Below are 22,695 nucleotides of genomic sequence, written 5' to 3' on the forward strand. Positions count from 1 at the left end.
ATACCCCTTTCTACAATAAAAAATTAATTCAGGTAACTACTTATAAAGAATTCCTTAACAGGGAAAAATTCCAAACAAGATAAGGTGGTTTTAAACAGGTCCACATCACACCATTTTCATGTCTTCGTAGAGATTTCATTTTTAAGGTTCAGCAAGCAGATACTGAGTTGGTTTTGTCACTTGAAGAGCTGGCTCTTTAGTGCATTGCCACTTACTGAATAAAAGATTTGGTAATAAACAATGTGCAGGTTCCAAAGAGTCACATGCCAAATCTTAATAAATTAGACTAAGTTCACTCCCCAGCTATTCAAAATAACAGATTCATTTTAATTCTGTGCTTCTCAATGTCCAGAACAATCACGTTCTGGTCTATAGCAAGGATTCCTAGTCACTGTTCCAAAATAAAAAATAAAACCATCAAAACAGATATACTAAATTTAAGTGAGAATTATGCACTGTGAATTTTAATGGGGTAAGATTTTATCCTACTAAATGAAAGATATTTTACTTATCAGCAAACAAGAAAACTCATGAAATGTCTGACCACTCACTAGACACGAGCATAGCTATCTTTTGCAATCGTCCCTTCAGCTGTTTTGCACCAGAGCCCTGGTGCTGCCGGCCCAGGGGAGGTAAGTGTAAGGGACAGCACTCTGGCTGGGACTGCAGACAGACTTCCACAGTCCAGTGACTGGCACACAAGTAGTTCACAAGCTGCAGAACTGATGCAGCATGGTTCTTCCAAATTTATCAACAGCAATAGTCCTAAACTTTCCCCTGTCGATTCAGCAAAATTCCCACTATCATCAGTGGGGTCTGCATCTCACCATGTGGCTGCTCTAAGTAGATCACTGGTCACATCGCTCATATTATTTCTTACACATTCTTTTGTTCAGCATTATTTGGAACGAAACCCACGGAAGATAAAAACTAAGTAGTATTTAAAAATCAAACATACATCATCTGTCATTTTTCAACCTGGAGATCTAAACAATCTAAAAAGTATGGGAAAGCAGAGCCAGTGTCCTGGTATAATACAGTGGATTGCTGTCCCGAAGTTACTGCTTTGGCAGTATTTCCCTAGTAACAATTACATTCAACTCATTTCACAGGTGAATGCATGTTGTATAGACAGATTGGATTATTTTGAGGCTATCTGTCTAGGTACCTATCTAAAATTTAGGACAAGTTCACAAAGAATTAAGAAGTGTTATGTTTTCTTTTGAAGATATGGAAGTGTTTAGATATTAAATCAAACCTGTTAATTAAAAATCTTCTATGTTTGGAGCCTAGTAGGTCTTTTCCTGGAAGCCCATGACTTGAAATCAAGGTCAGATTGTTGAACTTCCGACGTGGACTGTGGAAAGAAAAACAAAATGCCACAGTTCAACCAGTGTAAGTTTGCCAAGGCTCCGTTTGGTACAAGCATAATGTGAGTGCATTTCACCGTATGGTTATATCCAGTGTTTACAGCTTCGGTTCCCAGTCCATCACCACAATTTTCAAGCTGCACCATCCAGCACAGCATTGTCTCAATCCTGACAGAGATATCCAGATTCTATCGTGTAACGACCAAGCTCTGTTCCTAAGAACTTATGGCAGGACTTACCTTCCACGACTACAAAAGGTATTGTAAGACCACCGAGTGTGCACAGACATCTTTGCTGGTGGTAGCTCATGTTCTGTAAGCTTCAGAAAGGAAAAAAAAATTCCTGACAACTGGTAATTTGTCTGCTTCCTGCAACAGGTCTACTGAAATTAGGAGGGCATAGCAGAGGAACAGCACGGATTTTAATTCCATATGCAGGAGCAAATAGAAAGTAATTCCTTTACACAGGGCAGGTACAAAGTGTTTCGTTATTTTGCTAAGATGCGTGTGTATTTGGATACAAAAAGAAGAATACTTTCCACCACCGTTTCATTAATGCCAGAGTATGGGGGGGAACAAGACTGACAGTATGTTGAACTAAATGTGATCTGACATTTAAAAACAAATAAATATTATGAGTGATTAAGCCTTCTAATCTTCAAGGCTTTCTGTAAGTTAAGTATGGATTGATGCAAATGGTACAAAGGAATCAGAATGTTTTTTATCAACCAATGTTAATTTGTTATTCATACGTTTAAAAAATATATTCAAACAAAGTTAAAGGTCATACTTAAACCAAGGAATTTCAAGGTTATGGCTGCCTCTCTCAAAATGCATATTAATAGTTTAATTCTGGATTATGGATTATCTATGGTAAATCTCCATGCATACTCAGGCTGAGTGCAATGTAATAAATAACCTTAATGTAACAGAGTGCATATATTTATACAGATTATGGGCCTGATTCTCATTTAAATTAAGGTCACACTGCAGAGGTGGGTGTAAATAGAATTTGCTCTTCATTTATGGCCACATTATGCTGGCTGAGTGACACAAAGTAGTCTTCATGTAAATGAGAGTTAGCCCAATACATTAAGCTGAATTTAAAGTGTACAGAATGCCATCTGCACTCATGAAGCACTCCTAGTGGGGTACAAATGTGAACAATAACTTTACACATCTAAATAGTACAAATCCTTGGCATTTAGTTTACATGTCATCATGAGGAAAATTACTACAACAGTACACAAACAACCTACACGTTCTCCCCTCCTGCCTGCTCTTACAGCAATGAAGTTCCTTTTCAGCTTAGAGCTGAAATCATAGCTCTGAAATCATACCTCTATACTTGCTCTGCGTGGCCTCTTGCCAATAGGTCTCCAAATCCAGCTGCTACAATAACATTAAGTTTAAATTAAATTAACAATATTTAGGATGAAAACGTAACAAGCAAGCATCAGAAAAATGGCAGAATGAAGGTCCTAGGCAACATTAATATGCCTCTTGTGCACGACTGCACTATGATGCACCTTATTGATCTGGTTACATACTACTTTCTTCTGCAGATGCTCTACTTCTATTTAGTCCATAAGCAGCCATCCAGTATTTCCACAGTCATATGGTATTTGTTCAGTTCTTCCCCATTGAGCGTGAGGCTTCAATTCAGACCTTTCACTCAGTACGATTTACTAACTAATGATTTACTTCTACCTCAGTGCTCCCATGGCATTCCCATATGCCCCAAACATTAATTCATGTTTCCCATTCATTAATCTTGCAGGCATCAAAATGTTGATTAGCATTCTCCTTAGAACACTGTGATGAAATGAGTCATATCTTTGATTCCCATTTTACATTGAGAAAAATCAAGGCACAAAGAAAATGGGATTAAAGCTATGAAAAAGGCGCGCTGATGTTGGAGGCAGACCTGAAGAGACCCAGGGGCTGGTAGCTGGCACTGCCCTGTGCTCAGAGTGTGGGCACACTGCCCACCCAGGTCCAGGGGGCCGTGGGGCTCCCTGCACAACTTCATGCAAACGATGGTCACGTTTTCAAACAGAGAGGTAACATTTTTCTTCAGCTAAGAACCAAAATTTGCTAAGCGTTTAAGTACGGGCTGGCATTTCTGAAAATTATCAGAATTGTTAAATAAGTAAAATAACCTACTATCTTTTATTACAAAAGCTTGATTTAAGAACTCTAGCTGCTATGCCTAACCTTAGAATTTAAATATATATACAGGCACTTAAATACAAGCCTGAAACTGACGGTGCTTCACCACAGTTACTGCCAGGAGCTAGCACACAGAGTTACAGTGAGGTAACAGGTTTGAGCATTTTGACCAGTGACTGTTACACTCATCACCACACCCTGTATCACTCCCCTCTTTCCTCTGCATGGCATGATTATTTCTAGGCTAACAACACGATGGTTTATTTATTATGGCTTTTGATTCCTTACTGCTGCCTAAAAGCTCTTAACTGAAAAACAACAAAGGCTCTGAGAAACAGGTACTGTATGTTAGGAGAGTGAATGTCTTACGTGCTTCTAATATATATATAAGAATGCCTAATACAAAGTAAGGTAAAAGCAGAGGGGTTCCCATTTGGTGAAAAAGTCTTCCAGTTAAGAGCCTGAACCAATGCAACATTAAACAAGTGCACCTGCATTTTAGAAGCAAATAATTCCAGCAGGGATTCACGTTGCTGTGGATACAAAGGGAAGAACAGCTCAAAGATACTGGTAAAGCAGGGAGGGATTAGAGTATCTAGGGAAATAAGTAAAAGGTATTGGATTTCATTGCACAGTTCTAGAGGACAGCTACAAAAAAAGTCTAAACACACTTGTCCTCAAATAGAATAGGACTGCCAATTTACTGTGAGCATAATCAAAGGAACAAACAAAAAAAGTTTTAGTACATATTCGTATGTATCCTGGCATTTGTGAATCTGTTACAATATTCCTTTCTAGGTTTTCTGGATTTTTTTGCCTGTCGTCTTGCTACCTTTTTTTTCTTGTGTGCACAGTGTAATGATGGAGGCTTAGATGGAGGAAACTGCCTGAACAAATGATTTAATTAATTGCTTTCATTAAACCCCTCATTATCACAAATAATAAGTCAAATCACTTTTGTTACAAAAAATAAAGTGCAGTTAAGTAGTCTACATGAACTTAAGCATTTCAATTTGAAACAAAGCACCGCACTTTTTAAAATTTTTTCTTGTAATTAATACAAACTAAAATAAAAAAAGGGTGACAGAAGATAATGCTTTATCTGGCTACCAAAACTGGTAACTACGTGCACTATTCTCCTGTATGCATAATCTTTAAACAATAACTTTAATATCTGGAATTATAATCTATCGAAAAGTAAAGTTTTAATTATACTGTATCTTCAACTTTGCTGCAGCAGAACACTTGCAAAAATGGCAGCTCTAGATCATTCTAAAACCGGTAACAAAAAGTCTGTTTTCAGCACTAGATGCTGAAAACTTAGATGTGATAAGTTCTTGCATTAATGAAACTCTGCAAGCAGAGAAATCTCTGTCCTGCAACAAAAAAAGGACCTTAAGATTTTGTGGGAAGGAAGGAGCCCAGAATGAGAGATGATGATCAAAGAGAATCCCAGCAGGCAATAACCTGATCTTCAAGGCACAGAAACACAAAGTGCCCAGGTGTAAGTGCCACTGTGGAAGGTGGATATAGACATTAGTTCTCCTTTTCTCAGATAATGTAACAATTTATCCAAAGTAGGACTTTTTTTTTTTTTTAAAAAAAAAAAAAAGAAAGATCAGCACCCCAAACATTTCAAGAACCAAGTAATCAGGACATGACTTAGAGAATAGACTTCTCCAAAAGGAAAATATTTTCTAACAAGTTTTGCAGCTCTACACAAAACTACAAATAGAAATGTTCATCTTACCAAAGGGTACTAATATTAATAACACAGAAAATCCCACTCATTCATATTTTCACTGAAGGATAAATATGTTAATTAGCACTATAGACTTTCTTTGCGTAATTTTACAAGTAATGTGTTTTCATACCACCACTATACTAAATTGCTTTTGTTTTCTTGAACAAAGCCCATGGCTCTCACTGGCAGAGCTGTAGAAGCCTTTACCCTTCTCTGCACTTCCTCCCACTCTCTGGGCAGCTGTATTTGACTCAGAAAATTAAGAATCAACACAAAATCAAGTATGAAGATATGGGAAAACATAGCAAAACCGTTTCCCCATATGATGCTACATGATGCCATTCTAGCAGTATGAAGGCTCTGCAACTGATCCTACAGCACTTGGTTATTAAGCTTTTAGTAAGAGAGTCAGTAACAGAAGCAGCAGAAAGGGTTTATTGTTTGTATCAACAATTACCAAAAGCGTCTGTTCTCAAGAACCTTATGTAAGTGCATCAATTACAGGCCTCAGAACAGGATTTCAGCTTAACTGCTGACCAACAGATGTCCATCTAGAAGTTATCCCTCTTTAATTACAAGTAAACAAAGATAAGCCAGTTCTCCATTGGATCAACCTTAGGAAAAAGTGTTAAGATTGTGAATGAATTTGCTCAATGAAAGAAGGGATAACAATACAGTCTTTACTGGGACACTTTTCAATGCAAGGGTCAACAAAGGGGTTTTCCACATACTCGTTTGTTCTATAAACTGCACCCAGGATAACTCTTCCTCCCAAAACCAGGGATAGATGTATCATGAACACCACCAACTGAAATAAAAAGATAAGTGAATCTAATTGTCAGCAACCTCACATTCAATTTGACTGCCACTTTCAACACCAGGGGATAGATAAGTCAGTTGCTTGCTTCAGTGGGAGAACTCACATCTTTTTCTTCCCAAACACGACTATTTCCATTCCAAGACACGCCACAACATTGGATAAATTCACCATCCTTTTTCAGTTCAGAAAACACTCCTCTAAATTGTTCAGAACAGATTAAAATGAAAAGGTTTGGTTCTGATTTTGATTTAAAAAAAAATTCAAGATTTAGTTTCTTTAAAAACAAAAGAGCTGTTTATCTTAAATGATACCTCAGCAAAATATTTAATCATGACCCAATTACTTCCTCCTAATATCAAAACATTATTTTCCCTTCAAAAACAGATTTTGATGGAACAATGGATTTTACTAAAGTACTTTTTTTTCAGAAACTTCCCACCAGGTTTACTGGTGATTTATTTTATCAGATGCTGTACTCCAAAGAAGAGCAGCCTGCAAGCCCAGGCTGTGAAAGCCACTGTTGTCACCACTTTTGACATCTTAGCAAAAATCCATTAAAAAGCTAAGTAATATTTACTTTGACTTTTGACTAACACCCTTCAAGGATGCTGAGAGTGTTTCTCTCTCCCCAGCTGGCAGCTCTTCCTCATTGGGTCTCTCTCCAAACATTGCATTTGATGGTTTGATTCTATACAGGATTTGGAGGCATCTCTTTGGTGTTGAAGTCTAGTGCCCATTATCACAAGACCACACACAAAAAAAAATTTCACAAACTTTCCATAAACCTTACAAGCAACATTTTGAAGATAACTATATTTTTTGCCCCCATTGTACCTACTGGAAGATGTTATCTTTTCCACTGTGATAATTCTCTTTAACTTCTGGCCCATAATTGTCAGGCACCAATTTATATCTACTTGAACTGGATAAGGACATCAATCACAAACTTAAATAGTTGTTTTTTTTTTTTTCATGTTTAAGATAGGCTTATTCTTGAAAAGCGTCTGTTGCTCCTGGAATTGTAACTTTACTTCCTTTTTTTCAACAAATATTTACTGCTTCCTTCTTTGCTCTCACTAAAATCTGTGTCCTCTCTCTGACCCTACCTCACGTGGTGTCCCTTCCCTGTAGTGGTCAATCCTTCTTCAACACCCCATCTCAAAAGCTGTTCGTCTCCAGTTAAATTTTGATTCCTCTGCTAGAGTAGGTCAATTAGTCCTCTTGCTGTTTTTTGTTGTTTTTTTTTTTTTTCCCCTTTCAGTGGTTAGTCCTAGATTCCCTTTCATCTTGTAATTTTAATGCTCGCCTCCCTCATCCTCTGTGCTGACCCTTTTCCTAGACAATATAATTAAGAACATTAGCAACTCTGACTCTGCTGCTTTTCAATTATTTTACTAATTTCTCATTTCTTAGGTAGCTTTACATCAACCCACTATCTTGATTTCTCCCTGAACATTACCAAACATGTTTTTCTCCAGTTTTGTCCTTCAAACTCCCAACCATATCATAATTCATTTTTCCGAAACAACTCAGCCACCCTTCTGTCACCATCTCTGCTTTTTTTCCCTTCTAAACACTTCTCATTTCCCAGCAACTGTTTTTGCTTTCCTCACCTATGTCAACTCAGCCTTCTCTATTCTTTTTGTACCATTCTTCGCTAGTGATTGTGGCTCTTTACTGTAATTCAGTTGAGTCTCTTTTCCTTTGTTAGATTAATTCTCTTCCACACTCTGCTTCTCAACCCATATTGACCTTTGAAATTTTACCACAAAGTGCTCTCCCTTCCTTAACCACCTCTCCTTAAGCTTCCTTCTCATGCATCTTTGACTCTGCAGCCTGGCAGCACTTGCAAGGTGTATACCAGGCTTTGAACCTGCGTATCAATTAACACATGTAACAGACAAAAACAGCATTTAACAGCAAACTTCTAAGGCAACTTAAAACTACGTCCTAAGTACTTGTTTATTTACATATTTGCCTATTTACTCCTTTAGTGTAATATCACTTCAGTCTCAAATGCGAACTGCCTTAACATTCTGCACTGAGAAACACTGCAAGCACAAACTGAATTTTTGTAGCAAAGTATAAACCAAATCAAGACTCATCTGACAACGCAGCTACAGATTTCTTGGGAGGCTCTTTCAAAAACTGTAATATTCACTCAAGATCTGTGCTATTGCCAGGATCTAGTTTACTAAAATCAGCATGGCAAAGTCCTTACAGTATGAATTGTTATGTGACAGAACAGGAAAATAAAGAGCTCTGTCCTTGGGCCATACAAAATACAGGGCTGAATCAGACACATCCATATCCTTATGTGGGAACATCCATAGCTACAAAGTTTACAAGATTAGCCCTACCATCCCAAATGTAAACTGGCTTTGAATTTGACCAAATCAAATTACCATCCAAGCATTGCTTTAGTGAGAGCATTTTCTTATTAAAATTTCAATTTCCATTCCATAAATGTTTCAGCATATCACCCTGTTCAAAACAGGGCGATTATTTTTCTAGACAGAAAATGAGGGATACCTGATGATGGCCTTGGTAGTTACAGTCTCTAACTGTTTAAATCTAATCACCTGGCAGATTGAAAATCACAGTTGAGAGACATCAACACCATTTTCCACAAATAAAGATACCATAAATTGGGCAGTAAAACTAGAGTGTGGTTGAAATTTTGCTGTTTTGTCTGCTCCTGCGTGCCTGTTTCAGTGAACAACATACAGTGCAAATTCCATCTTGTTAATAGGACATTTTTATTATTACTGGCCAATTACCCATGTTAAAACTAAGGTGGTGGGTTTATTTTTTTTTAAGGCTTACTTACCAGAGCCAAATTTTCCATATTATTGCAGAATAGATTCATATTTTGACTCTGTGATGTTGCTTGGTGCAGATTTGGCAATGCTGCCTTCACAGAAATGAAAAAGTATGCCCCCTAGAAAATCCCACAGATGTCAAAAGAACATCAAAACTACCCTGAAAGGCTTGAGATTTGTACTGGTTTTGTCCTAGCTTATGGCCAAGGACCATACATCCTCCTCCTGACAGCAAGAGCACACAGAAAGGGAAGATGCTCATAAAAGTTGCATGTTCTGAGGCACCACCCCAGCGGCACGTCCTCTTGACAGGAAGCTGGCAGCCCAGGAAGGACAGGGACATGGCTGGTGGAGGAGTTAGCTGGGCCAAAATTCCTGATCTCAAACATCTGCATGTAGCAGCTGCGGATCCGGGCCTCGCAGCACCTCCAGCCCTGGCAGCCTGATGAGCACAGCTGCCTCACTGATATTGCCTCCCTTAACGTCAAACAGCTCCAAGAGGTGCAGCACCACATCGCCACGTAATGCCCATCTCTTCACCAGGGCAACACCACCCTTCTCCAGCAGCTCCTTCCCAAATGGCACATGCCCTGCAGCTCACGTGCAACTGAAATTACGCCTGGTTAACGCAGAGATGCTGCTGCCCGCCGCGCTCCCAGGGAAGCGAACCACGCGGCGTGAGGAGCTCCAGTTCTCACCCCAACGCAGGGCGGTAACGTGGCTTCTGGGAGCAGTGGAGCTCCAGCGCCACGGAGCTCCGCTAACCGAACCAACCCACGTTACAAGCTTGGGGAAGCTAGGTAACACGGATGCAGAAAAGATTCACCACCTCACTACCATGTCTTACGTACTCCCAACTCTCGTTTCAATGTCAACAGCATTCAGGTTGGTCTCCTTCCTGGGATCTGGAGGATAATCACAACAATCCAGAAAAGGAACCTTAACATTTCAGCTTATCAAGTGTTGAGAAAAAACAAGCAAGTACCTTCAAATAGGGATCTTCATTTGTCACAACCCCTCCCTCTGCTCAGAGTGAAAACATACATATGAACATATCAAATCTACACTAATCACTAGAGGAAAGGATCACAACTTAACCAGCCAACTAGTTTTTTCTCCACTGTAGTAGTGCGAACAGTCTTCTGTGCTTCAAAACCAACCCCCAAGCAGTTTATAGACTGCTTTGAAGAACCGAGTAGTTGCACCTCCACAGCAGCTCTGGGAAACAAACTTCAAATGATGAAAAATAAATATGAACAGAAGAGAAAGTCCATCTCCTCCATTGCTTCAGCAGAGAACTGGAAAACCTAAATGCAGTGTTTGCACTTGGAATGCTTCTTTATTTGCTTTGAACTGCATTGATCAGCCACCAGATGCTTCGGGTAGTCAGGTTACCAAGCTCTGTACAGAGCTGCTGAAACAGCCATGCTAATGTCAACCTTAGTCATCAGGAGAGGTATGATAAATACAAAATATAATACTATAAAAAGTTTTTGTGACTCATTTCAATTTTGAAACAGGTCTTTTATGAGAAAACTACTATTTCCAAGATGAGTTTTAACATGCAACAAGAAGTTATGGATATTCATATATAAATAGTAGCAAAAGAACATCTAAAAATACTTACAAATTTACACTGTGAAATAATAGTTTGGGCTCAAACAAATGTTCGCGTGTGTTCGAAGGGCAAGTACTTGAAGCTGAAATAATCTTATTTAAAACTGAAAACTGTCTCTAAAGCAAGAATGTAACTATAAAATAACCACATAACAATGCTAATTGAGTATCATTTTTTGGCAGAGGCATGTCAAATGGCTGTTGGGAAGGCTGATCTTGACCCATATCCTCTCCCCTAGTTTATGTCTGGTATCAGTCACTGACAGTGCTCATTGTGATCCTGACTGCGCAACAAGGCGAGATATGACCCATCTTATTTATCTCTGTCACAACTTGATCTCTATTCATCAGAAATGATGGAAGGCAACAATGTCTGAAGGATGCAGGCCCGCTGACACTGAACACATGGTCGACTACAACATTGTTCTGGATTTGCCTTGGTATGAAAAAAAGGCGGTCAAAAGGAAGCACATGTATATCAATTCATGTGGCAAAGATAGATAGTATAAAACAATGAAGATCACTAAACCATTCATTACATGTTAGCTCTGTGATCAGCAAGTAAGCACTAACTATTTAATTAGTCAACTAATTAGTGACAGGCAACATGGAAGGCTTCAGATGTTCTCAGACAAATGCAAAGATAAAAAGCCTAATTAAACAGCAAGCATTATGCTAACTATTGCCAAACAGGACAGATGTGCAGGATATTGTATAATACTGTGCTGCCAGATAACGGCAGTTGTAGCTGTTCTGTCAGAAACGATGTTTTAAAAATCCCTGCCATTTCTAAGCTTATCTTAGATACCTCTAACTCACAAAGGGAGAACCGTCCTGCAGACAAAAACTCACAGATTTACTGTGTTAGATTCTAATTCTACTTTAAGAAAAAAGTGCAGGGCATTGAAAAAACTGTTCTTTAATCCATTTGCTTTTTAAATGCAGGAATTATTTTAATACACCCACTTGGTAAGGGAAATACATTTCACAACATTTTTATACAAAATATTGTGATTTTAGCCACCATTCATTTATTGCTATTTTGTATTGCACATTATGTATATTTCCAACGTCCTCTGAGAATAAGTCATTGTTTACACCAGAGGTTGGATTAAGGAGGTTTTCAAAATCATGGATTAAAAAGGGTTTTCCCTATAATCAGAAGACAATAACGCTTTCCACAGCTATATGCAAAGAGGTGGATAAAAAGCTAATTGGTTCACTACACTGGAACCAATGACAAGATACTGCTGTGAGCAAGCTTTTTGCGTTCTTGCAGCCAAACTTCAATCACCTGCTGTCAGGGCATACTAGTTAGCATGCTGTTCCATGAATCATCCACCAGAATAAACTGAAAATGCTATTTTTTTTTTAAATGGTACGTTCCTCCGGCCTAATGCTGCTGCCATGACCATCATTCTTAAGTTATCAAAGAAAACAAGAAGAAACAAAAAACCCTGCCCTCCTGGTAAATTAGTATTTAGCAATGAGGTTATTTTTTAAAGCATCTCAGTACTTGGGAAGATGAAAAGATTAAAATGCTGGGCTATAGTTTACATTAATCAGGATATACACTTAGGGGAACGCTGCTTTAACTGAGGACTATGCAAACTCAGTATCCCCAATTCTAGCTGTTCACAGGTTTTAAAATAAATTATTTAACTGCAGTTGGTATTTCTCCTGCTGAACCTCACCTCCAAGAACTGGTATTTGCAGAACACTGCCCTGAACTCACTACTTTTTTTCTTGTATTCATAGGTACTGATATTCCGTATTCATGAAAACAGATTTTACACTTGCAAATCGTTTTCAGATACAATTTTCATAGAACACTTGCAGGTTGAGTATTTAAAACAGCTTTTTCATTTATATATTTAGTATACACATACTTGATCTCAGTGGGGATGACAAAAAAGGGGTAAGTTTTTAAAAACTTCCTGTAGTGTTAAATCAGACTCCTTTTTAGGGTCTTCATTCGTGATAATCTGCCAGTGTTAGTGGCTCACAGTAAGTGGGGGGACACACATATTTACCAAAATGTCTGATAAAACTCTTTTCCTTGTATTTTTTTTCCACCTCCACCCCCTCACTCCCAGGCCAATTGACTCAAGGGAAACTAAAAATAAATAAAACTTGCATTTTAACTTAACCTCTTTTTAGAGTTTCTTTGACTTGATTCACTCCGACGCTGAAAGGGCTTTCTCCCCACATCCTACAACAAAGGGGAGGCAGGAGCGCCAGGCAGCGCTAACAGTTTGGAGGGCAGAGAACAATAGAGGCTGAGACTCCGTGTTGCTGGGCTGAGCTGCTTTTTCACAAGGCGGGTATTTGTTCAGTTGCTACTTCTCCTTTAGGACTGGACATTGCCCAGAGTTTACATCGCTTTAATAAACTGTCTGATGCTGCTGTAATTTATATAAGCCTTGTCTTAGTGCTAGAGAGTGACCTAAGTCCTGGCTTTGTGCAAGGGGAAGCATATAATTGCACTGCCCAGGAGCCTTATGCAGGAATTGTGGTAATCGCGATTCCTCCCCTGCTTGCCACGCTCCTGCAGGGAAGTTAATTACTGCAGCAATTTATGATGCAGCTCACTCTCCCCCTTCCACAGCATCTCAGCTCTGCTGCCCAGCTCACTGCAGCTCCTCACGCAGCCTCCAGAGCCGCCTTCGCACCTGTACCCACCGCCGCCTCCAGCGCTCGCCTGCTCCTTGAATAAAAAAATTCAGACGCGTCCTAAAGAAATGTACCCCTACAGCTGAAAACGCGTGCCTGCATGTGATCACAGTCAGAGTTAAAAATAAATAAAAAAATCGGCAGGTGTTACTTGTTTGAATGGTGAACCATGAATAATGAGATCACCTTCGCTGACCTAGCGTTAGATTTAGCACAACTGACGCAATTCTCCAGGGCTTGGAGCACCCTGGGCATTAGGAAGAAGCCTCCCCTACTAGGAGGTCATTCCATATACTCACTTGCAGCATTTCTACACTGCCCTTTGAAATAACGGCCACCGATTAGGGTGCACAAGTGCTGCGATCTCTGCGGCCATCTCCATTTCCAGAAAGTCCACCAGCAAGGTAGCGAGCCGCAGCGAAGGACTGGGGCAGCATTCCGTCAGGGACCAGCCGGCAGCACGTGCTCCCCCCTCTGCAGCACGGACTGCGAAGCTCATTTTTGGTCCAGGTGGCTAGGAGGCGGTGGCCAGGGGTGCTCTGTGGCACGGCTCGAGGAGCGACAGCGCTGAGCTTCCCCGGGAGCGCTGTGCCACTGCCCCGGCGCGGCGGGAGCGAGGGCGGCTGGCCACCGCTCTCACCCAGGACAGGCAGTTCTCGTGGCTACCTCCCTGCTCAGTGAAAAGTCTATTTCTTCAGCCTCAAAGAAGTTGAAAACACTTGTAAAAATCTACTTCTAGCAATTGCCGTGTAGGTAAGTGAATTACATTTGTGTGTTTCCATGGTGACTGATAAGGTAAAATAATTAAGTATGAAGAATAATGAGGAGAAAACTACTTCCTCTTTTTAAGGATTAGCGGCTTATAAATTGATTCAATCTAGCTATTTTTAGTGCATGTAACCTTTGCAAAATATATTAGAAAATTATGAGTAAATTAAACTAAATTGTATTAGAAGGCCTTCACATTGATCAGGAGACTTTATCTACTGCTGATGTGAAAATTAACAAAAAACCCCACCTCCTTACACTTATACATGTATTAATATAAGTTCTGTGACATTTTGCACCAAGTGCTGACTGCTTGCTTTTTGCAGTCTCAGAGCAATACTCAGTTTCTCTTAGGCAGGAGCACTCCATTGGCGCAGCGCTCAAGACAAGCACTCTGCTATCTACAAGAAGGAAATGTTCTGCAAAAACTCTCTGCTAGAATATGGTTCAAACAAAACTTCTGGCTGAGTAAATGTCTTGGTTGAGGTATCTCAGAGGAGGATACCCATAAAGGATTGCCCCACAGACATAATGCTATCTGTGTCTCCTGTTCACTACAGAAAGGCTTTGCTTCTGACTGACAGACTTGGAGCATCAATATGCTTTGGTTTTCCCTCCCAGTATTTTATACTGAAAGCATAGTAATAAACAGGACAAGATAGATAACAAGAAACTGGCTAATAGCTCTAAAGCGCATTTTAAACTGAATTTGGAGGGGAACTGAAAGCCTAAAAGGTGCTGAGAACTGGAGGATGAGAGGAAAATGAGTTTACCCCTAAGAGAGGATGCTCTACATGAAATCAAGAACTAAGAACAAAAAGAGAAGCAGCAGAGTTTTTTTCTTCACCGCTCCAGCAATATAACAACAACCATAAAGCACTTCAACTTTTTCTTCTCTTGCCATATTGATATTTTCATTTGTGATGTTGTTAATGGTTGTTGTAGAAATACAAACTCTTGGCTTAACTGAAAAAATAGGCAAACTTTTCAATTCTCTGCCAACCAAAAAAAGGCCAGCCTCACTTCATTTCAGTAATGAATATTTTGTTCTAACAATCATATTTATAATTTGAATTTTACATTCATTTCTGCAAGTCTTTCAAGACACTTCTAGTACATACGTTTAATCTATGGGGAAAACAACAGTTGCATAAAAGGAACTCCATTCTCACATACACAGTCTGACTTCCTGATAACCCCCTAAAACTGGTATGGAGGGGGTACTGGCATAGAAGGTACAAGCAGGGGGATATCAGTGACAGGGCACCCCTGTTCTAACTTTGGAAAGTCAGTAAAACATTAGAACTTGTCCACAGGTTTACTCTGGCTTAGACAGTGGAAGGTATAAAAACAGTTGCATACATTTATTCCCCTTTTCAACCAGTTTATACAGTTTATTTACTCCAATTTTGACAACTTAAGGTAACCACAGCCATTCGATTTGCAGTTTTACTGCTGAAAAAGTCCTTAGTGTATGCTAACAGCCTGTGCTTTTGGTGGGCCACCCAGCAGGCCGAGACTGCCCGATAATGGTGTCCTCTGCTAGACCTCTTCCACATCCACTCTAGGGTCTACAGAAAAAATGGCAGAAGGGCCAGAAGTGACAATTTTCTTGTTCCTGAACAGTCCCAAGCATCAAAAGCCTCATCAGACTCAAAGGTATCAAAAGGTGTTATCAGAATCAAAAGAATCACAGCGAGATTACAACTCAACAAGCTTACATCATACATTTCTGCACAGCTCTGAAAACACAGCATCACGAGATAAGAGAAGGGAGGGATTCAGACAGTGATTTGTAATCCCCCTGGGCACAACTAGCTTTAAAGATCAATACTGCTTTGGAGCACACACGAAGGGTTATAGACTTAACCTCCACCTATAGTATTTTTGTGTAAGAACAACGGTCAAAGAGATTTTAAGTATGTGGAATACTCATTTGCAGTGTGCCTTCACCTTGAGTATCTACACGGAATCTGTCAGCACTTCTGAGTTCCAGAGGCAGCCAGGATGCAAGTACCCGTCTCTTCACATCCACAGACACTCAGACCTTTAACATCTAGTACTCAGATACAGACTCAAAGCACGCTTCTGAATGGAAAAAACAAGCCCCTTCAAACAAAAGGCAACGTATTCTTCTCAGTAAAGGAAACCAAATTAAACTCACCAAAAAATGAGCGTTTCCAGAAAAGAGATTCCAACATCAGATGCACCAACCACCACAATTCTAGTGTTGATAGACACTTTAGATTCCAATACCAGCTTTCGATTTATGTGGTTCAAAGAATAACTCATCTGTAAAAAATATGTAAAATGACATAGAAATGCATTAAAAGAATGAGCAAAAGTCTGCTAAGAATCATTAAGCCATCAGTAACGCATTACCTTGCATTCGTACAAAACTTCAGGCTCACTTGACACGACTACTACTATGATTTTTCTGTGCACAGCACAAGATAACACAGTAGATAAATGGTACTAAAATGCTGAAATATGTGCATGTTTAATAGGTCACAGAAAATCAGCAGAGCTTAATGGCCTGGCTTCTCCTGGAAAAGATGCTGTGGAGTCCTTGTAAGAGAGAAAAAACCACTACCTCGTCTGTAATTTACTACCATTTAGGTAACACCTGGGGAACATATGTTTACATAATATTAAAGCCATTTTTCTACCTTCTAGTGTAGTTTTTACCCTGTTGTTTTATTTATGGAAATGGTTTTACTTATAAATTAATTAGGAATGTATATCTTGAGTGCCTTTGTGTGTTTAATTGAAAACTCTTTTCCAAAATGAGAGAATTAACCTTCTTTTCCCTTAAATACAGAGCCGCTACACTGAAAGCCGGGATTTCAAGTGAGCTATATCTCAATGCCAGAGATGACAACACTCCGGCCAAAGATATTTTATATCTTTGTTTTTAAGTACTATCTTCTCAGGTTCTATTCTTCTTAATTCATACACTGGTTAAGACAATAAACTCCATGTTTGGGGTTTTTATTTTTTAAAATTTGTGTCTCTAGGTCTCACTAGCTAACAGTTCTCAAAACAAATATGCAAGAAAGGACCAAGAGATAATATTGCATTTGACAGTTTTTTCTGCCCTGAGCTACATTTAGTTTTCAAATTTCTGGTGAAAGACAGGGAAATACTTTCCATCTTGTACTACAACACACTTCACATTTTTCTTATTGCTTTGGTTTGTACACATTCCCCTTTCACGGAATGCATAATTGCAGATTCATAAATGCACTGAAGAGACAAATAGAAAACAGAGCTACTTTTATTATGTCAGACACTTCTATATATTTCTGCTGTGTCACTTAAGCAGGAAGCAATCTAAGGACTTCTAACAGGTTTTCCTCTATTACAAATAGGAGACAGAGGGTTAATAAAATTAAGTCCTCTAAATTCCTCCTAGGAAATTAGAGTAGAAATATATTCTCTATACATTAGTTGACAGAGTAACTCAATATATGAAGAACAAGTATTTTATTTTAACAGTAAGGTAATGACATTGGCCTTCTCAAGAAGTACATGGCAGACTGAGATCCCCAAAAGATCTTTTATACCATGTCTTTGCAATGGTGGAGACCCACAGCTGAGATTTCAGCATAGCCTCACTAGAGAAGGTGGAGAATTGTCAGCGTAACACACTTGAGTGCTGTCATACCTTAAGGAAGGATTATGGACCCTTAACTTGCAAACTGTCATCACTGTATAGCAAGTGATATAAAATGTGGCAAAAGTAAATGTTGTCTTTGATCAGGTGTTGTTATTTTTTACTGCCAGATAAATGTTCTCCCTGTTGCAGTTCACCACAGTGCAATGATGACATCCAGTGGTGAGCCAGATTCATCTCAGGTACCAGACTTCACTGAGAAAATTCCAGAAGATATCTTAAAAAGTGTACTAGCCTGAAATGGCTGCTTAACGGAGGGAAATGTGTGAAAGCCAGCACACACCCTCAGTGTCACAGGCAGCCCTGTGACTTGACTAGCCCAGGGAGGACCCTAATTCTGTCCAAAGTGGTGTGATAAAAGGCATCTGTAAGTCTCTACGAACAAGTCTAACAGTCTACTCCGAAGCCAGTGCTTTCTGACATGGTTGAACACTTCTCACAGCAGGATTTGCCACTAGAAAGGGCTCTGATCATAAATGAAAATATAAGTAACACATTTGGACATTTCAGAAACTGAAAAAACCTTTTATATTTCACTGAAAATGTACATCACTGGAAGAGAATTTAAGAAATGAGAAGAGCCAATGCCACTTATTAAAGGCATCCCCCAATGCTTAAAATAAAACTTGGACTATGTTTTTTATAACATACTAGATGTTTACACCCCAACTACAATTGACATTGTTCTGCAGGTGCTGACACTTGCAGAGATCTCGTGGTGCCACAACAAACAGGCGCTGAGGACACTGTGCTCAAGGCCCTAATCACAGTATTCAAATTCTTTGGGTTTGAGAACACTGCCAGGCTTTTTTCGCTGCACAGAGCACTGCAACTTTCTAGAAAAGCAACGCCTTCCAGAGGAAAAATTATTAGTGATGTTTCTGCTGAAATGTGGCTGTTAACAAAACTAATAAAATGGTAAAAAGAACATGAAGAGAAACTACTTGCAATGTACCTAAGTCAACCAAAATAACTAGATGGGAATGTCAGCAGGTAATAGGATAAACCCAATAGACCTTACAGCAATACCAAATTCAAGCATCCCCTTCTACTGCAGTGCTGTGTTGGGTTTTGGTTTGTTTGTTTAGTTGTTTTTTTTTTTTTTTTTTTAATTTTCTCCAACAACGAAATACAAAGCAGTAATACCATTTCCTAGGGAAGAGTTGTATCTAATTTATGAAATGGCTTCTGTATCAATGATACAAAGGCAGCATTTCAGTAGAATACAACCGTTTTTGTTCACCATACAATGGCCCCAACACCAACAGCTGTCATGCTTCAGAAATCACCTTTCTAACAGCTAAGTACACTAAATGGCCCCAGGGAGTAAGGAATTAGGTGGATTGGTCCCATAATGCCACCTTATTTTAACAAAATGTCAGGACAAATGACTACATATGTTCCCCAGAGGAGTAATCAGACATCATAATTGATAGGTCAATAGCAAACTCTAACTTGTTTATTCTGTATCCAATTTATTAAATAAAACAGCAATCATTAACTAATGTAAGGCAAAAAGCGGTAATTGCCATTGTTAGAAAAGGCACACATAGCTCAGAAAAAAAAAGTGTTGCCTTCAATTATCAAAAAGATTATTTTCCCTCCTTTCCACTGTGGTACCTGACAGCCTCCGTCACCGCACCGGCTGTCACGCTGCTTCCGCCCGGGTGGGCAGAGGCCCCTCCACACCCCCCATGCCGACCGCTCACAAAGGTGACCCCTCTTGATTAAACCACTGGGGATATTTTGTCCTGGGGACAGCCCGTGCCATCCACTTAGAGGCCTTCGAACTTTACCTCCATTAAAAATTCTCATGCATTTCTCAGAATACTCCACTGAAAACACAAACCCCGCAAGTAAATCGTGGCTTTCACTTCTGATCTCACAGCACAATATGTGCCAGAGTGGGATTAATTTACAGCATTAAAAATCCACACATCCTTCTACCCTAAGTAACCAATGGATGAAGATACGTGAAATAACGACTTGGTTTTAGCAAACACATCTGTATGCATTTTCTCCTTTGCACTTCCAAACCACGTAAAGCATCGCACGTCCACTGTGTGTGCCCAGGCTCTCATGTGGGTGGCCACTCAGTCTGCCTGGGAATGTATTCATTGTAGTTATTCAGCAATATACATTGGTGGCACAAACTCAGAGAGAGAGTATTTTGTAGCTCCTTTTAGTTCTGTTTTTAAACATTGGACCGCTTGGGCTATTTGCAGGATTTCTAAAAATATTTATTGTAATTGTTCTACAATAGGTCTGGGTTTACAGCAAATGCTATCTTCATTTAAACATAAAAAATGGTAACTGAACATCCAAAAATGAAAAAAGAAGTCGGACAGAGGATTTCAACTTTGACAGAAAAGGAGCAGCGCTATGTTCTTAACTGGGTATTGGATAAATACATCCTAGTAAAACATGAGCAGCGTGTCAGAGCTGTTACACTCATTGCTGGGACTACTCATGCAAAGACTCCAGAACGCAACATAATTTAGATTTGATTTTATTACACACTGAGGACTTGGGCCTCATGCAGCTAAACACACTTAAGTGCCTGCTAAATTTTAAGTATGTTAAAGTGCCCCTGAATTCAGAAGGATTGCTCAGGGTACTGCAAGATAAACATGGGACTGACTCATTTATTATGTACTCAGCATCTTCACAGATCCCTCATTACTACATGAAGTAACAGGGAACCACTCGGAGGGACCCTCCCAGCCCCACCTTGGGGGGATTCTATGCCTGTCTACAATGCTTTTGTTTTAATTTAGCACTTGTTACTGAGAAACCTGAGTGATAGTTACTGCTGTATAGGATCTGCATAATTTGAACTCTGTTATTGTAAAAACAATCAGGAGGAGTAAAAATAATTAACAAACCTGCTCCTAGATTAGTGCTGAAGTCAGCAGTAGTGGCAGGCAAACAAGGTGAACAAACAGAGCTATTTTAATTTCAAGCTCCATTTGAATCACAAGGAAAAAAAACCTCGGTGTTTACTAAGGAGATATGAACAAAAATTATTGGAAAATACATCCCTTTTCAGCCTACATTATTCTTTTTTTTTCCTAAATACTAGCTACATTCCAAAAAGTATCATTAGGAACGTCTGTAAACATGTTTTCAGAAGCTGTTTCCAAGCATTTACAGATTCACCCAAACACCAGAAGCAGAATGAAAAGGAAAAAGAAATACAACTGTGATGAAGACTGCAGCTTTAATCATTTTGTTTTCTTTGTCAGAGGAACCCTTCTGTAGTATCTGTGGCTCTATAAAACCAGTTTACACAGATAACACCTAGCTTTTATATAATATTTTTCATCCATAGACCACAAAGGCCTTTATGAACGAAGTCACTATTATTATACCAATCTTCATATGGGTAAATGCTGATCTCCAGCTTCTGGAAAAACAGCCTATATATTCATGACCAATCCTATGCCAATGCTTATGACTCCCTATTAAACCAGGGATTTCCTGTGAAACTCCAAAAAGCAGCAAAGGAAAGCCGAGCACGGACACATATATTTAATTTCCTTGCAGAACCACTGTTACCATGGTAAGAAACTGCTCTTTTTTCCTTTCAACCTTCACATTTGGATTCCCAGCCCAAAGGGGGCTGGACAGTTCACACTTGCATAAAGATCTCATGATTGTTTGCTGCTCAGCTTAGAAAGACAAACAGCTAAACCCTAAATGGTTCTATTTGCAAAGAGTTCAGTTCTCTCACATCTTTCAGGGGAAAAAAGTAACGTACAGGAAAGCACAGGAACTTGATTAAAGCCACCTAAGCTGGCAAGAGGGTAAAGCACATGGCTGGCTCTCAGGGTTAGTTTCCCCAGATTTTAAGATAAAGGAACCTGCTTTATGTAGCTCAGTTCTCACCGTTAAGAAAGTCACTAACCCTCTGACAGCAGTCTATGCTTCATGATTCATCTTCATCTGTTGTTTATTTCTACCCCACAAGATATTCTTGGAAGGGGGGAATGTAGCAACAGCTAGAAACTTCAGCCTGAAATACCTTCCAGCTATTACCTAGCTGGACTCCCAACATGAATGTGGAAGGAAACACAGCAGAGGTTGGGCTGGATGGCTTTCAATTATGTATGCCAAGTTTACATAAACCATCATAGGTCTATGTCTGACATCAAGAAGTTTGACTGACTTACTTAAGAGATAACCTGGCTGTGCCTGAAGGCACAACACCAAAACTGGAGCTTGCAATAACCATACAGTGTCTATTGAGGCAATGCCAAAAGGTTCTCTCACTGTACCGCCCTTCCGAAGTCCTTGCAAAGCACTGACCTCCGTAAGCTCCAAGTCTGCGCAAGAGAAACACATCTGGGTGGTCACTGGGTTAAAGCAATCCTGCGAGAACACTGACTGTGCACAGGTCACACCAAAACAGCCGACCAAGGAAAAGGCTAGCAGTTTGTGTTAGTCTCTGGAAATAGCAACTGGAACAGACAGTGATCCAATCTGTAGAGGCAGGTAAGCCCATAGGCACACTGCTCACCAGCGACGTTAGCTGATCCCGAAGACTCACTGCACATGGTACCAACGATCACCCAGTCGTCCGACTACAAGAATGACCGATGCCTCCACCTTGCGCCCAAACCCACCACCTATCAAGGTCCACTGTGCTGACAGCAGCCCAGCAGACAGCACTTTTAATTGACAGCGTTTCCCCACCAGCGGAAGCACAACCGAACGCGCGATTACGCATCCGAACGCTGGATGGAATCCCTCCAAGCTGGTGACCACGCACGGGTCCGCGGAGCCCTGCCTGGCAGCCCACCCCCACCAAGGTGCCACTGAGACCGACTGCTCAGGGCTCCCCGTCCCCAAACCGCTGCCGGGGAGCATGACGCGGGCAGGCAGGCGATGCCAGGAGGCTGCAAACCTGGCCAAGGAGGACAGGGCTGGTGCTGAGCCCTCGCCGCCTGTGCCGCCCTGAGCCTATCCACAGGGAGATGGGTCTGCTCGGGAGAGGCAGAGGTGCCTTGGGAAAGCTGTCACAGAAACCATTCC

At 40.1% G+C, this 22,695-nt stretch overlaps 1 protein-coding gene across 1 annotated transcript in view; it reads right to left on the reverse strand.

Moving 5' to 3' along the window:
* The window catches only part of CFAP61 (cilia and flagella associated protein 61), a 134,063-nt gene that overhangs the window by 62,576 nt on the left and 48,792 nt on the right, over positions 1 to 22,695 (reverse strand). Inside the window, exons 17-18 of the mRNA XM_042789385.1 lie at positions 16,150 to 16,277; positions 1,259 to 1,357 (exon numbers count right to left, since the gene is read on the reverse strand). Coding sequence (XP_042645319.1) covers positions 1,259 to 1,357; positions 16,150 to 16,277 — 227 coding nt within the window. The remainder of the gene's footprint in view (positions 1 to 1,258; positions 1,358 to 16,149; positions 16,278 to 22,695) is intronic.

Source organism: Tyto alba, unplaced genomic scaffold (genome assembly GCF_018691265.1).
Source record: "Tyto alba isolate M040663 unplaced genomic scaffold, T.alba_DEE_v4.0 Super-Scaffold_16, whole genome shotgun sequence".
NCBI classification, from domain to species: domain Eukaryota; kingdom Metazoa; phylum Chordata; class Aves; order Strigiformes; family Tytonidae; genus Tyto; species Tyto alba.